This window comes from Lissotriton helveticus, chromosome 1_2 (genome assembly GCF_964261635.1).
Source record: "Lissotriton helveticus chromosome 1_2, aLisHel1.1, whole genome shotgun sequence".
NCBI lineage: Eukaryota > Metazoa > Chordata > Amphibia > Caudata > Salamandridae > Lissotriton > Lissotriton helveticus.
In genome coordinates, this window is record NC_136058.1 from 180,333,261 (window position 1) to 180,347,720 (window position 14,460).

General features: G+C 48.7%; 1 protein-coding gene across 1 annotated transcript in view; it reads left to right on the forward strand.

The window, feature by feature from the left end:
• The window catches only part of NRDC (nardilysin convertase), a 2,150,332-nt gene that overhangs the window by 1,438,561 nt on the left and 697,311 nt on the right, over positions 1–14,460 (forward strand). The window contains exon 20 of the mRNA XM_078670713.1: positions 10,378–10,429. Within this exon, the coding sequence (XP_078526839.1) occupies positions 10,378–10,429 (52 nt within the window). The remainder of the gene's footprint in view (positions 1–10,377; positions 10,430–14,460) is intronic.

Sequence of the window (14,460 nt, forward strand, 5' to 3'; positions counted from 1 at the left end):
GCCTCCCTTATGAACATGCCCTTTGTGGCCGTCGCCTCTTTGGCAACAAGGCAGACAGTGCACTGGAGCGTTGCAAGGACTCCAGGGCCACGGCCAAGTCCTTGGGCCTCGGCCAACGCCAGCAAACTTCTGCCTTTCGTGGCCAAGGAAGGGGCGCCCCCACAGGTCCTGCTAGCCACAGGCCACCGAACCAACCTGAACGCGGTCGCTGACCTGGTAACCTCTGTGGCGGTGCAGCGGGACACCGGCAAGGTCAGTCCACACCCGCTCCCACAGCATCTGCCTCAAAACCCTGCTAGTCCGAGTTTTCAGGCCCATTCGACGCCAGTGGGGGGCAGGGTTCGCCATCACCACCTCCACTGGCACTCCATCACGTCGGACAGGTGGGTGCTGCAAATCGTCCGAAGGGCCTACACCCTCCCCTTCGAGGCGACCCATCCAGCCATGCCACCGCAGTACCACCCCATGTCGGGAGATCACTTGCTGCTTCTGCAGGAGGAAGTTACGGCCCTCTTGGCCAAGGGGGCCATTGAGCGCGTTCCTGGGCCAGAACTAAGATGTGGTTGCTATTCCCACTACTTTCTGGTACCCAAGAAGGGCAAAGGAGGCATACGCCCTATCTTGGACCTACGGAGCGTCAACTGCTTCCTCCAAGATGCTGACTTTGGCTCAGGTCCTAGCTGCCCTGGACCCAGGAGACTGGATGGTAGCGTTGGACTTGCAGGACGCGTATTTCCACATCCACATCCCCGTCCTGCCGGCCCACTGGCGTTACCTGCAGTTCACGGTAGGCCACGAGCACTTTCAGTTTACCATGCTCCCCTTCGGCCTTACCAGCGTCCCACGGGTGTTCACGAAAGTGATGGCAGTGGTCACAGCTCATCTGCGCAGATTAGGTGTTTCAGTCTTCCCCTATCTCTATGATTGGTTGTTGAAGGCGGGCTCGCCCCAGACCATCGTCTCCCACCTCCAGACTACGGCCGACCTCCTGCACTCGCTGGGCTTCTCCATCAACGTGCCGAAGTCACACCTGTGCCCCTCTCAGAAGCTCCTTTTCATTGAAGCGGTTCTGGACTCAGTGCGGTTTCGGGTTTATCCCCCTGAACAGCGGGTTAGGGATATTCGGGCTCTGATTCCGATCTTTCAGCCCTTATCCCGAGTCTCGGTCAGGTTGATGCTGCGGCTCCTGGGGCTGATGGCCTCCTGCATCCTTCTGGTGCATCACGCCCGATGACGGATGCGGGCTCTGCAGTGGGATCTGAAGTTTGTGGGCAAAGCATCAGGGCAACCTGTCTGACCACGTCCGGATCTCAGAGGGCACTGCAAGACAGTTGCAGTGGTGGCTCACAAACCGCGATTGGGTCAGCGGCAGATCTCTCTTCCTACCCCAACCAGAGCACGTAGTAGTGACGGATGCGTCCCTCCTGGGATGGGGGGCCACATGGGGGAGAGGGAGAACAGAGGCCTCTGGTCTCCGGCGGAGTCCCGGCTCAACATCAACCTTCTGGAGCTGCGGGCGATCTGGCTTGCACTGAAGGCATTCCTTCCCTCTGTCCGGGGAAATGTAGTACAGGTGTTCACGTACAACACCACCGCCATGTGGTACTGCAACAAACAGGGCGGGTGGGGTCGTGGACCCTTTGTCAAGAGGCTCTGCGCCTCTGGCAATGGCTGGAACACCAGGGCGTCACCCTGGTGGTTCAACACCTGGCAGGTTCCCTGAACGCCAGGGCGGACAAACTCAGCCGCCGGTGCATGCTGGATCACGAATGGCGTCTGAACTCGGACGTGGCGCAAGGACTCTTTCAGCAGTAGGGAGAGCCTTGGTTAGATCTATTCGCTACTGAAGAGAACGCACAATGTCATCAGTTCTGCATGTTGGAACTTCCAAGGCGGCACTCGCTCGGAGACGCTTTTCGTCGCGAGTGGAGCTGCGGTCTGTTGTACGCCTTTCCGCCTATACCACTTCTGCCCAGAGTGCTGAAGAAGATCAGGCGCGACCGGGCCCAAGTCATCCTTGTGGCTCCGGACTGGGCACAAAGATACTGGTATCCCGAGCTACTCAGCATGTCAGTCGATCCCCCGATTCGTCTGCCTCTTCAGAAGGACCTTCTGTCGCAGCAGCAGGGGACGGTCCTCCACCCGAACCTGTCAAGCCTCCACCCCCATGTGTGGAGATTGAGCGGCGGCAGTTGAGGCCATTTGACTTGCCCCCTGAAGTCTGTGATGTGATTCTGGCAGCCAGGCGTCCCTCCACAACATCGCCTGCAGGTGTAACAAATTTGTGGCATGGTGGACAGCAAAGGCTGTTGATCCACTCTCTGCCCCCCTTTCCGAGGTTCTCCTCTTCTTCCTTTCTCTTGCCCAGCAGGGCTCTGCTCTGGGCACTATTAAGGGCTACCTCTCTGCCATTTCAGGCTTCTTGAGGCTTCCTGATCAGCCTTCTCTTTTCAAGTCCCCTGTTGTAAATCGATTCTTGAAAGGCATCACGCACGTGTTTCCTCCTGTTCCTTTCGTAATGCCTCAGTGGGACTTGAACCTTGTTCTAACCTATCTGATGTGCGCTCCTTTCTAGACACTTCACAATTGCCCTCTTCGTCTCCTGACTCTGAAGACTGCATTCCTGGTTGCCATCACCTCTGTCAGGAGAGTGAGTGAGTGAGCTCCAGGCTCTATTTTCTAAGCCTCCTTTCCTTTCTGTCCATCCGGACAAAGTTGTTTTAAAAACTCGTCCTTCTTTTCAGCCCAAGGTGGTTAGGGCCTTTAACATCGGGCAGTCCATCATCTTGCTCACCTTCTTTCCACGTCCTTCAAAGGAGGTAGAGAGGCTCCACCGTCTGGACCCAAAACGTGCGCTCTCCTTCTACCTTGATCGCACACGCCAGTTCCGGGTGGACGGCCATGTCTTTGTTAGTTACGTGGGCGCGAAGAAGGGACGGGCAGTGCCTAAACGAACCATCTCTCGGTGGGTCGTGTTGTGCATCAAGTTCTGTTACTCTTTGGCTCGAAAGGAGCCCCCTGTTGGGCTGAGAGCCCATTCCACTCGGGTCACGGCGGCTACTACTACCCTGGGTCGGGGAGTCCCCTTGCAGGACATCTGTCAGGCAGCTACGTGGGCCTCGCTGCACATGTTTGCTTGATACTACTGCCTGGACAGCCAAGTCCGGAGAGATGGGTTCTTCGGCCGTTCTGTTCTCCAAGACTTTCTGATGTGATCTTGGTTCGCAGACCCACCACCAGGGTTGGTATTGCTGGGGTATCTGTTCTAAGGTAAGGAATCTAACACTAACCTGTTTCTTTCAGATTCACAAGTTACTTACCTTCGGTAACGATATATCTCTAAGAAACAGTAGTTAGTGTTAGATTCCTTACCGCCCCACCCATCCTCCCCGTTCTGCGAACTGATATCTAGGGTTAAGGTATTTCCCTTTGAAGGCACTAGTTTTATTGCACCAGTGTCAGTCTCTGGCATGGCTCTGCGTTGCTGGTGCTGGAAAGCTATGTACAAGAACGGAAGTCAGTGCGCGGGGGCGGCGTCTAAGTACTCCGACGTCATCCCGGCGATCACGACGCCGACGACGGACGCGGAGCCGCAGACGACGCCTACTGACGCGCAGGGGTACTGCTTTGCAAAACTTTCCAGATCCAGTCTGACGCCTTGGGATATTCTAAGGTAAGGAATCTAACACTAACTACTGTTTCTTACAGATAGATTGTTACCAAAGGTAAGTAACTTGTGCGATATGTCATTTGTCTTCCTCATTAATAAGGTGCCATAGTTTGTGTGTGGTACAAATAGATTTTGATACATTCGTTCACAATAATAACAACTGTGAAGAGGGTAATTAAATGTGCTCTACTCATAAATTGGTTTATATTTTTTCCTTTATACCATTTTGTGTTGTATAAAACTATTTTAGAGGTATGGCAGAAGCCTATGACTGCCCCTGCTGTGTGCAGATCGGTGGCAACAGCTTTATCTTCAAATCCATCCCCTGATAGCTTAGTAGTTAAGGCATCATGCTCTACAAAGCAGTCTACAGGCTCTTTTCCATCCACGCCTAGAGATAGAGTATAAGAGCATGGAACAACTAGGGCCATTTTGTGGAGGTTCTGTCGGGGACACAAGCTGCGGCCCATCGGGTCATATAATCTGGGATTGATAACGCTGACTCTGTTGCTAGAGAGATGGGTTCCTCAGTGGCAACCAGGAAGCATGCCTGGCTAAGGGGGTCTGGCTTTTCAGCAGATGTGCAAGCCACCCTTTTGTACTTGCCATTTGATGTCTCTCGCCTCTTTGGTACCAAAGCGGACTCTGCGCTACAGCGCTTTAAGGATAGTAGAACCAAGGCTAGATCATTGGGTCTGCAGTCCCAGCCTATAGGCTTTGGTTACCGAAGATTTTGCGGGTTTGGCAAGACTACTTCCTTTCGGGCCCAGCAGCAACTGGCAAATCTTCTGTATAGTCAATACGGAGGGTAAGGTAGAGGTCACCTGCAAGGCTTAGCTCGTCAACAAGTCTTCTCCTCCTCTCTCATTCCCCCAACTGGTACCGCAGGGAAGCAGCCCTAGATCCCTCATCTTAGAGCATGTTGGTCTTGTGGGAGTTTGGGTGTCCCATTTTCTACGAAATTGGAGATCTGTTACCTCAGATGTCTAGGTTTTGGATCTCGTAGAAAATGGATACGCCCTTCCTTTCCAGGAGTTTCCTCCTCCTTTCCCCCCTCGCGAGTGTTGGAACTCGGAGGACCATCTGTTGCTCCTGCAACAAGAGATTCTGTTTTTACTATAGAAAGGTGCGCTAGAGATTGTTCTGGAGCAGGAAAGGGGTCAGGAATGCTACTCCCGGTATTTCCTGATCCCCAAAAAAGACTGGCAATCCAGACCGATTCTAGACCTCAGGATCTTGAATTTTTACCTCGAACAGGAGAAATGCAAGATATTGACCCTAGCTCATGTTCTTCTGGTGATGCAGCTGGAAGACTGGATGGTGTTGATCGATTTACAGGCTGCGTATTTTCACATTCTCATCCTGAGGTCGCATTGGATGTATCTCCATTTTACGGTGGGCTCTCAACACTACCAGTTTGCGGTCCTTCCGTTCGGTCTTCCGCTCCGCTAGTCTTCATAAAGGTGATGGCAGTGGTAGCGGCACATCTCGGAAAATCAGGGATTCCTGTCTTCCCCTATTTGGATGATTGGCTGCTCAAGGCAAAGTCGCTGGAGATGGTGCCGCATCACCTGCAGGCAACAACGCGACTGTTGTTCGACTTGGGTTTTTCGATATATGTACACAAATCTCACCTGGTGCCCTCTCAGTGCAACCTATTCATAGGGGGCATTACTGGACACTACTGTGAGTCGTGCTTTTCCGCCTCCACAGAGAATCCTAGACATCCAGGCTTTGATTCCAATTTTTCAAGTTGGAGTGGCTGTTCCAGTCCTGAAGGTCTTCCACCTGCTCGGTCTGTTCGCTTCCTGCATACTGTTGGTCAACCATGCCCGCTGGCACATGAGGGTTTTCCAGTGGTGCCTCCACAGGCAGTGGTTTCAACACAGCGGAGATCATGGGGAAGTAGTCAGGATCTCCAGAGACAATGCAGCGGATCTGTTATGGTGGAGTGTTTCTGACAACCTCTCTCCAGCGAAGCCGTTTCAACCTCCTTCTCCGGTGGCCACAGTGATAACTGATGCCTCCACTCTAGGGTGGGGAGTTCATCTGGGGGATCTGGAGGTCAAGGGCCTTTGGTCTCCAGAGGAAAGATTGCTTCACATTAATCTTCTAGAATTACGGGAGACATGTTTAGCTCTCAAGGCCTTTCTTCCCTCCCTTCGTTGTCCGTCAGTTCAAGTCCCGACGGACAACACTACTGCGATGTGGTACATAAACAAGCAGGGAGGAGTAGGGTTGTATCGTCTCTGCAGAGAAGCTTTGCAACTCTGGTCCTGGGCTCAGGGCCATCAGATTTGAGTGATTGCAAATCATCTGGCCGGAGAGCTAAATGTGCGTGCAGACAGTCTCAGTTGGCAGTACTCCATCTGGAGGTGGTCTGTCATATTTTGAGGATGTGGGTGTTCCCTCGGTTTGATCTTTTTGTTACTCACGAGAACACGCACTGCCCGCCATTCTGCAGTCTCCAGCATCCGATGTGGGGAGCGCTGGGGGACGTGTTTCAGCTAGACTGGGGCTCACATCTCCTTTACGTGTTCCCTCACATATCCTTGATTCCTCGAATTCTGAAGAAGATTCGCCAAGACCGGGCCCAAGTCATGTTGATTGCTCCAGACTGGCCAAGAAGGGAGTGGTAGGAGGAGGAGCTACGCTACGAATCAAGATGGCCGCATAAGCTCCCGGCTCCGTCGACCTCCGCCAACAGCTCGATTATCCTGTCTTTCATCCTGTCTGTACACCTGATTTTCTTGTCTATGAAGGTCTACTGCTTCCAGAGGTGCAATCCCGAGATTTCTACCTTATCGGCTGACGAAGATACGCCGTGTTTCTATTCTCGGCCTAACATCGTGTTGAAGCCGGGGCCTCGATTTCTAGACTACCCGAGTCGGAGTTGAACAACATCGGCCGTGAGACCTGGACTGAGCCCGGTCTCCCGAAGAGTGTCTGAATTGTTGATTTTTCTGACGATCCTTTGAACGATCCACACCCGGGACACGCCAGCGTGCCACGCCGGCTGCTGTGGTGGAGGCCCGGAGCCCTTTCTGCCCCGTGGGGGTCGACGGGCTGGGTCCTCCCTGACGGCGAAGGTGTGTTCTATAAGACGAGGAGCGCCCATTATTTGTGATCAGATTTGCGTGGCCTGTGACTCCGGAGCTGCCGGCCTCCGGGGTCCGAACCCGGCTCTGTCACCTACCGAGAGGAGATGGAGCGGACGGAGGGCACGCCATCACTACGGGCCGTTGTGGCTGCCATTGGGGCGCTCCATTCGCACACAGTCGCTGTGTTCCGGACACTGATGGTGAAAGTAGACGGTATCCTGGACCCTGAGGACGACACCTCGTTTGGTCTCCAGCTGGAGATGGTACCAGCGATGCATGGCATCTCAGAGGTCGGGGTCCCTGTGCATCGCCCGGACTTTATGATTCTCGACGGTCCCCTATTGCCGGCTAGCCAGCCTGTGCTTCTCACTAGTGTCTTTTGCCTGACCCTGCTGCCACCCATCACTTCTATGGACAAACTTCCATGTGGCCACAAGTTACTTGCTGATGGTTTCGGATGCTCGCTGTTCTTGGACATCTTTCCTAGTTCGAGCCATGTACTTTTATCCTGTTTTCGATCCTCTTATGCTGCAAAGAACTTTTATGGACGCTTTGCCTTTTCCATCAAAATGGCGGCTCGAGTGGCAAAGACTCTTAGGACGGACCGTACTGGCCAGGGCTGAACTTTATCGCTGGGTTCCGATATCATAGCTTTTCTTAATGCCGGGGTTGTGTCTATATTGTGATGGGAATTGGGTGGCTGTTATTTATCCTACCGTGACTGGTTTGTATAATTGCTGAATATTGGTTTTATTGTGTCTCCGGGTGGTTGCTGTTGGCGGTGGGCATGGGAGTCCGGGAGTGTGTCTGCTTTCTCCTCCTCCGCTTTCTCTTTTCTTTCCCTCTCCTTTGGGGCATTTCCTGGGCGACAGGCACGCTGTTAGTGGGGTAGGCCGTAGCCATTACAGTGGTGTAGGGTGGCGGGTGTGGGGGGGGGGTTTGTTCTTTTAGTTTGTTTTGTTCTATGGTCCCTTTCTTCTTTTTCCGTCTGTCTCTCGGAGGGTTCTTTACCTCTTTAGTAGGGTTGGCTGTCTTTCTTTCCCTTTTTCCTTTTCATATAAGGCTTCTACACTCAACTATGCCTTTAGGTTCCTGGGGGGCGAGTTTTCAGAATGGTGCTCTGCTTTATTGCTTGCTGTCGTATTGTTTTTGCTCTAGGTCCGCCTCGGCGACTGTATTGTTTTGACAACTGTGTGGTTCATCAACTGATTTTGTTTGCTCTGCGGGGTACGTCCCCCCTTACCTCTTCTTATTTTATTATGTGGTGTGACGCCATTGCTCCTGCAGCCGTTCCTACTCTACATAGCTTTAAAAAAAACGAAAACCTCATATATCCTTATGCTTTGCAGTGCGCACTCACACATGACGTATCTATGATATTGCTTTTTTCGGTCGTGTTCTTGTTGCTACATCCTGATTCATTTGATACGCTTGCGGCCGGCCCCTGTGGTTGTGGGCCTGCGCATGTAATACTTTGCAAGTTTCAATAAAGGTTTTTAAGAAAGAAAAAAAAAAAAAGGGAGTGGTACACAGACCTTCTTTACCTCTCATCACACCTTGCGCTTTGTCTCCCTCTCAGGGCAGACCTCCTCTTGCAGTCGCAGGGGCAGGTTGTACACCCCCATCTCCAGAGCCTGCACCTTCATGCCTAGAGATTGATCGGGGCAACCTGAGATCTTTCTCTCTCCCACTGGATGTGGTGGATGTTATTTTATCACCCGGAAGACACTCCACCAAATCTGTTTTCTCCATTAGGTGGACCAGGTTTGTAAAATGGTGTGGAGAGAGATCGATTGATCCTTTGTGAGCTCATTTGTCTGATAATCTCAGTTTCTCTCTTTCCCTGGCACCACGGGGTTCTGCTGTAGCAACGGTTAAAGGCTTCTTGTCGGCCTTTCTTTGCTTACCAGACCAACCCTCTTTGTCGTACTGTTCTGCAAGATTTTTTGGTCTAACTTAGCCTGTCACCATTCTCTGAGAGCGAGACTGCTTGGGGTTTCAATTCAAAAGGTGAGGAATCCACAGGCAGATGTATCCATCTGCAGAACAAGTTACTTACCTTCGGTAAAGCTTTTTCTGATGGATACAGTATCTACCTGTGGATTCCCCACTGACCCACCCGCCTCCCCGTTGCTTGCCTTTTTATACTGAAAAATAATTGGCATGTTATTAATGTATTTTATTGTAATTTGAAATGATGTGATACTTCTCACTAGGAAATGTCTATATTTTGGAATTTCCAGTTTCTTTCTTGATTTTGTATACTGTGTATACTGGTGGAAAAGTTGTTGGTGCACCCGTTTGCCTTGAAGGCATGGAAAAAGGGGTGGATCTGACATCAGCATGCCGTCGAGGTCTTCTTATGGCTCCGATGACGTCATGCGGACTTGCGTGTGGAGCCATTCCATTATGGCATCCTCTTCGACGTGGGACAGCTATGAAGAAAAGTTTCTGTGGAATGCTGCGTATGGGGGTAGTTCAAAGGTGAGGAATTCAAAGCAGATACTGTATCCACCAGAAAAAGCTTTACCGAAGGTAAGTAAATGTCCTTCTCAGGTTTTAGTATACACTCCTCCTGCAACCAAGGACTTCATAGAAATAATACAAGGGATTCGCCTGATGAAAAGAGCTTCTTTATATGGAATATAATAATGTCCTATGAAGGTTGTTGAGCTTTCCTTTTAAATCTATGCTAAGTCCTCTCCAATATCTGTCAAGAAAGCATGCGTCCACGGAGACGTTAAGGACTCGTGAAATTTGCAGGAACTGCAATTTGTTTTATTTTGATCAAAAATAAGGTAGCTCTAATAACACATCAATCTTTGCTCCCAAAATTAGTATATGATGTTTTTCAAAAACCAATCTGCATCTTTACCTGTTTTCTTTAAAAAGCCATTCTCCCTGAAAGAGACAGTACTTTCTTCATTTGACAATAAGGACATTACACAACCAAAGCGACTGTTAAGCAGTTATGAACCCGCAGGTACAGGACTTATCAGACAACAAGGAAGTACCACCTTTGTTAAGAAATGCATCCTTCTTCTAAACGAGCAAAGGCATCTGAAGGTCATTCCATATTTTGCCAGATCCATCTGTCTTGAATTAAGCTGTATCTCCAAAATGGGTTACGCATCTGTGTTTAAACTTCCAGATCACTTATCAGTCAAATCAGTTCTTTTCGGTCTTCTTAGTGGAGAGAGTTGTAATGGTACTTAATATTTAACTATCAAAGCGCTTACTTGTAATCCTATTTCTCTCTCACATGAGGAGAAATATTCATTGGGTATTGCTTTAAGATTGATGCAGAAGAACTAAGATAAAAAGAAAATAGGTTTTAATTTTCACTTATGTCACTTATGTTACCAACTGTATGTAATAATAGCTCATCTTTGAAGTGAAAAGCCCATACTGATGGTCCAGAAAATGGAGTAAAATGGGTTTACCTTTATTGTGTATGTCTGCTGTTTGGATACCAATGTATTCATGTTCAACTCCTCCGTAAAAAGGCATGTATGCTAATTCGTGAAAAAGATTCCTCTGGGTTTAAATAATGTCCTGTTGAACAAATATCTATTGGCTTAGTTTTCGTATTATTTTATCTTTCAGCATATATACGTTTTCATCTGATTTCTCCCCTGATGCAGAAGTCTCCAGAAAAGTAAGGCAATTTTTTGTGTGTTTGCGAACAGAAGTGTGAAATTTTGAAAAAACATATTTGTAAGTGTCACTTGATAGGTATACATTTGAGATATGTAACCTAGAACTAGACAAATAAATGGAAATGTGACGGTAATAAAAATGCTTTATTTAGATAGAAATTACTTTGCAGAAATGAATGTACTACTTTCTATGAAGTGATGACTGTTGATACATGGGGCCAACAAAGGTTTTTCATATACCCTTGATTGGCCTATATGTAGGTTAATGCTAGTAAGACCAAGTGCAGTTTAGAAGGAGTAATATTTCTTTCGTAAAGTCATTTTAGTAAAATTCTCTGTTTTCAATAACGCATGGCAAACATTGTTTATTAAGAAATACTTTTTCCAGTTAGAGGATCCTGGAACATATTCATGATCAACTCTTTAACATTTTGAAATTGTGTTACTGTTTAACCAAACAACAAGTGCAGATACTGTGTATGCAGCAAGAGTTCCATTTATGCAACTTAACAGATGTCGTGGCTTTTCCACATTCTGCTCCAAAGATCTGAGGATTGGGCCTTTTTGAATAGCGGCCTCATATCTATCCACAATTGTGATTTTGTGAACAGAGTTTTCTAAATGCTGTTATTCACTACAGTTATATCATAGCAGTGAAAAACAAAACTTTTACGATTGTGATATTACAGTGGCATTTTACTATCCACAGGTGTTTACTTATTTATTTCTGTTGAACTGAAATGAAAAATTATATTTATATAGCGCGTAACTACCCGGAGGCCTCACAGCGCTTTAACTGATTACTGTGGCGGGCTACAGGGTGGATTAACACGCTTTTGCAAACAGATGGGTTTTCAAGGCTTTCCTGAATGCCATCCGGTTGTTATTCTCTCTGAGATCCAGAGGGAGAGAATTCCAACTTCTCGCAGCAATGTGCGAGAATGAACGGCCGCCCCAGCGAGCCTTGTTGATTTTGGTTGTGGTTACTAGACGCAATGCACCAGAGCGAAGGGCCCTGGAAGGCGTGTAGGGCACCACTAGAGGAAACAAGATGGCAGGGCCAGTTCGATGGAAGGATTTATGCACAATGCACATGGCCTTAAAATGTATTCTGGCAACCACTGGGAGCCAGTGTAGTTCTTTTAGGGCTTTCTTGGCTGACTGCCACCGGGGAATGTTGAACAATAATCGGGCAGCGCGGTTTTGGGTGACCTGGAGTCTGTTGGTCACTGCTGCCGGGGCTCCTAGATATAAAGCATTTCCTTAGTCCAGGCGGGAGAGTATTAGGGCCTGAACCATGATTCTCCTCGCCAGGAATGGAAGTAAAGGGAGCACTTTCCGGAGCATTTTCATTAGCCCGACACATGTAGATGCCGTTCTAATGGCCTGGACAGAAAAGTCTAGCGCTTTATCGAGCCAGATTCCAAGGCTCTTTATCTGAGGTTTAGGGGAAGGGGGAGCGCCGAGACATGTGGGCCAGATGGAAGTCAGAGTGGTCGGTGCAGGGTTGCCCAGCAGCATAATCTCCGTCGAGCCTAAGACAGGAGGATTGCATCCATTTGGCTACAGCCTCTAGACAGGGGCTCAGGGTGTTGGACGATCCCTCAGTGTGGTCCAAGGAGACCACCAATTGGGTATCGTCCGCGTAGGTGACAATACGCACACCGAAGGGATGGACTATCTCTGCTTGAGGTCTCATGTAGGCATTAAAAAGTGTGGGGCTCAGGGCAGAGCCTTGAGGTACCCCACAACTGAGTGGTTGCTTGGAGGAGACAACCTCGCCCTCGAACACCTGGAAGAAGCGCTCATCCAGGAAGGAGATCAGCCATTCCACGGCCGCGCCCGACACGCCCATGCCTTCCAAACGATGTAATAGTGTGGCATGGTTAACCGTGTCGAACGCGGCACTGAGATCTAGTAATATGATGGCTGCTTTCCCTCCCCGGTCCAGCACGGATCTTGTTTCTTCCGTCACTGCTAGAAGAGCAGTTTCAGTTCCATGTTGAGGGCGGAATCCCATCTGAGAGGCACATAGCAGATTGTTAGATTCTAAATAGTCTGCTACGGTGTTATTATTGTGCTTCTCAAGCAGCTTGCTCATCCAGGGGAGTAAGGAAATTGGGCGAAAGTTGGGCAAGTTGTTCTGATCTAAGGTAGGCTTTTTCAGAAGAGCTTTCACCATCGCACATTTCCACGGGGCAGGGACAGAGCTAGAGGTGATGGAGGAGTTAAGGACATTTAGAATGACCGGACGAATGGCATCAATAGCCTTAATGAGGGTCTGCGGGGGTGCTGGGTCATTAGGAGATCCCGAGGTGACTTACGGGATCATTCTGTCTAATGAGACAGAGTCTAAAAGAGGGAACTCAACAAGCGAACAAGGAACAGAAAGGTCGGAATTTAAGATGGCGGTAGTCTCCGTATCGTCACTGCCGGTAGCGAATGAGGAGTAAATGGCCTGGATCTTCTGAAAGAAGAAAGTGGTCAAGTTATCACATCGGATTTGCGCGCCGTCAGACAACAGACGCTCAGGGGGAGTAGAAATTAGAGACTTGCCAATTTTAAAGATTTCTTTAAGGGAATTAGCCGCTAGTTTGATTTTGGAGTCATAAAATAGGGCTTGTGCAGATTTTAGTTCATTTTTGTATGACTTGATTGCGGCTCTGTACTCCGCTTTCTTAGATTGCGAGTGTTCTTGTCTCCACGCTCTCTCTAGTTTGCGGCAGGATTGTTTCATAATTCTGAGGGCGGGGGAGTACCAGGGGGCAACTTTAGATCTTTTTATCAAATGTAGCGATTCCTTCAGAAGAACTTGATCGAGGGTATTAAGGATCCAATTGTCAAAATTGGAAGTGGCTGTGTTGGGGTTTGTCACCTTCAGAGGTGGGTGTTCGGTAAGAACCGATTTCCATTTGGAAAAGGGTAATGAAGCCCATTTTCTCCCCCAATGTTTGTTATGAAGTTGTGAGATGGAGGGGGTGTTCGTGGACCATGTGAAGGGTATTAAAAAATGATCGGTCCAGGGCAATGGTATGGCTAGCTCGACATTTAGACTGTCCAGATTACTATAAATGTGATCTAGGAGATGCCCTTTGATATGCGTCGAGTGAAAACCTTTCTGGAGCAGGTTGATGGCCTGGAGATTTAGTTGAAGACTATTGGCGGCTAGATCAAGCGGATTGTCCACATGCAGATTCAGGTCGCCCAGCAGGGTAAGATTTGCCGAGGTGAGCACTAGGTTGGCGGCTATATTCCTCATCTTTGTGACAAAGTCGCTAAGAGTACCAGGTGGACGATAGGCTAGAATGCCTGAGAAGGTGGTAGTGGGGGTAAATTCGAGAGTGAAGTGTAAACTCTCACAAGCTGGCGTGGTAGAGGGAGTGACACAGCACTTAAAGTTATCTCTATAAATAATGGCCAGCCCTCCGCCTCTGCCTATCTTGCGATCGAGTCGCTTTAGAGTATAGCCCTGAGGGGTGGCCCATACTGTTGCAGGATCAGTTTCCAGCTGGAGCCACGTCTCTGTTAAAAAGAAGACGTCTGGATTGAGCTCCTCTATCAGCATGAAAAACATCTGTTATCCATAGTTAGTTAGTCACCTTTAATTCCATATTTATTGATTGCAGATGTGCTTTTTTTATTATGATTTCCAGTGTGGTGGGTGACTTTTGGGGTAGCAAAAAGGTGATTCACCAAGACTTTCTGGTCAGTAGCGAATAATAAATGTTCATGTTTTTTTATCCCCATTGATTTAAATCCATATGGAGGAGAAAATTAGGGCACTAACAATTATGAGGTTAGTGTGGCGACAGTAGATATTTAGGGTATCCCTTAGCTCATCATGCTTCCCCAGCCCTTATTTCCAGTAGCGGGTTCAAACCTTGCTGTGATCTCAAACAATTGCGGTCTGTACCTATATTCTATTTGAGTGTTGGAGCCCCATTAAATTAGACACAAAATGTGACTTGTGCATAATAGGTTCAAAAGCGCTTTTCTTTTCCCTTTTTAATACAACTCCTTTTCAGGGTAG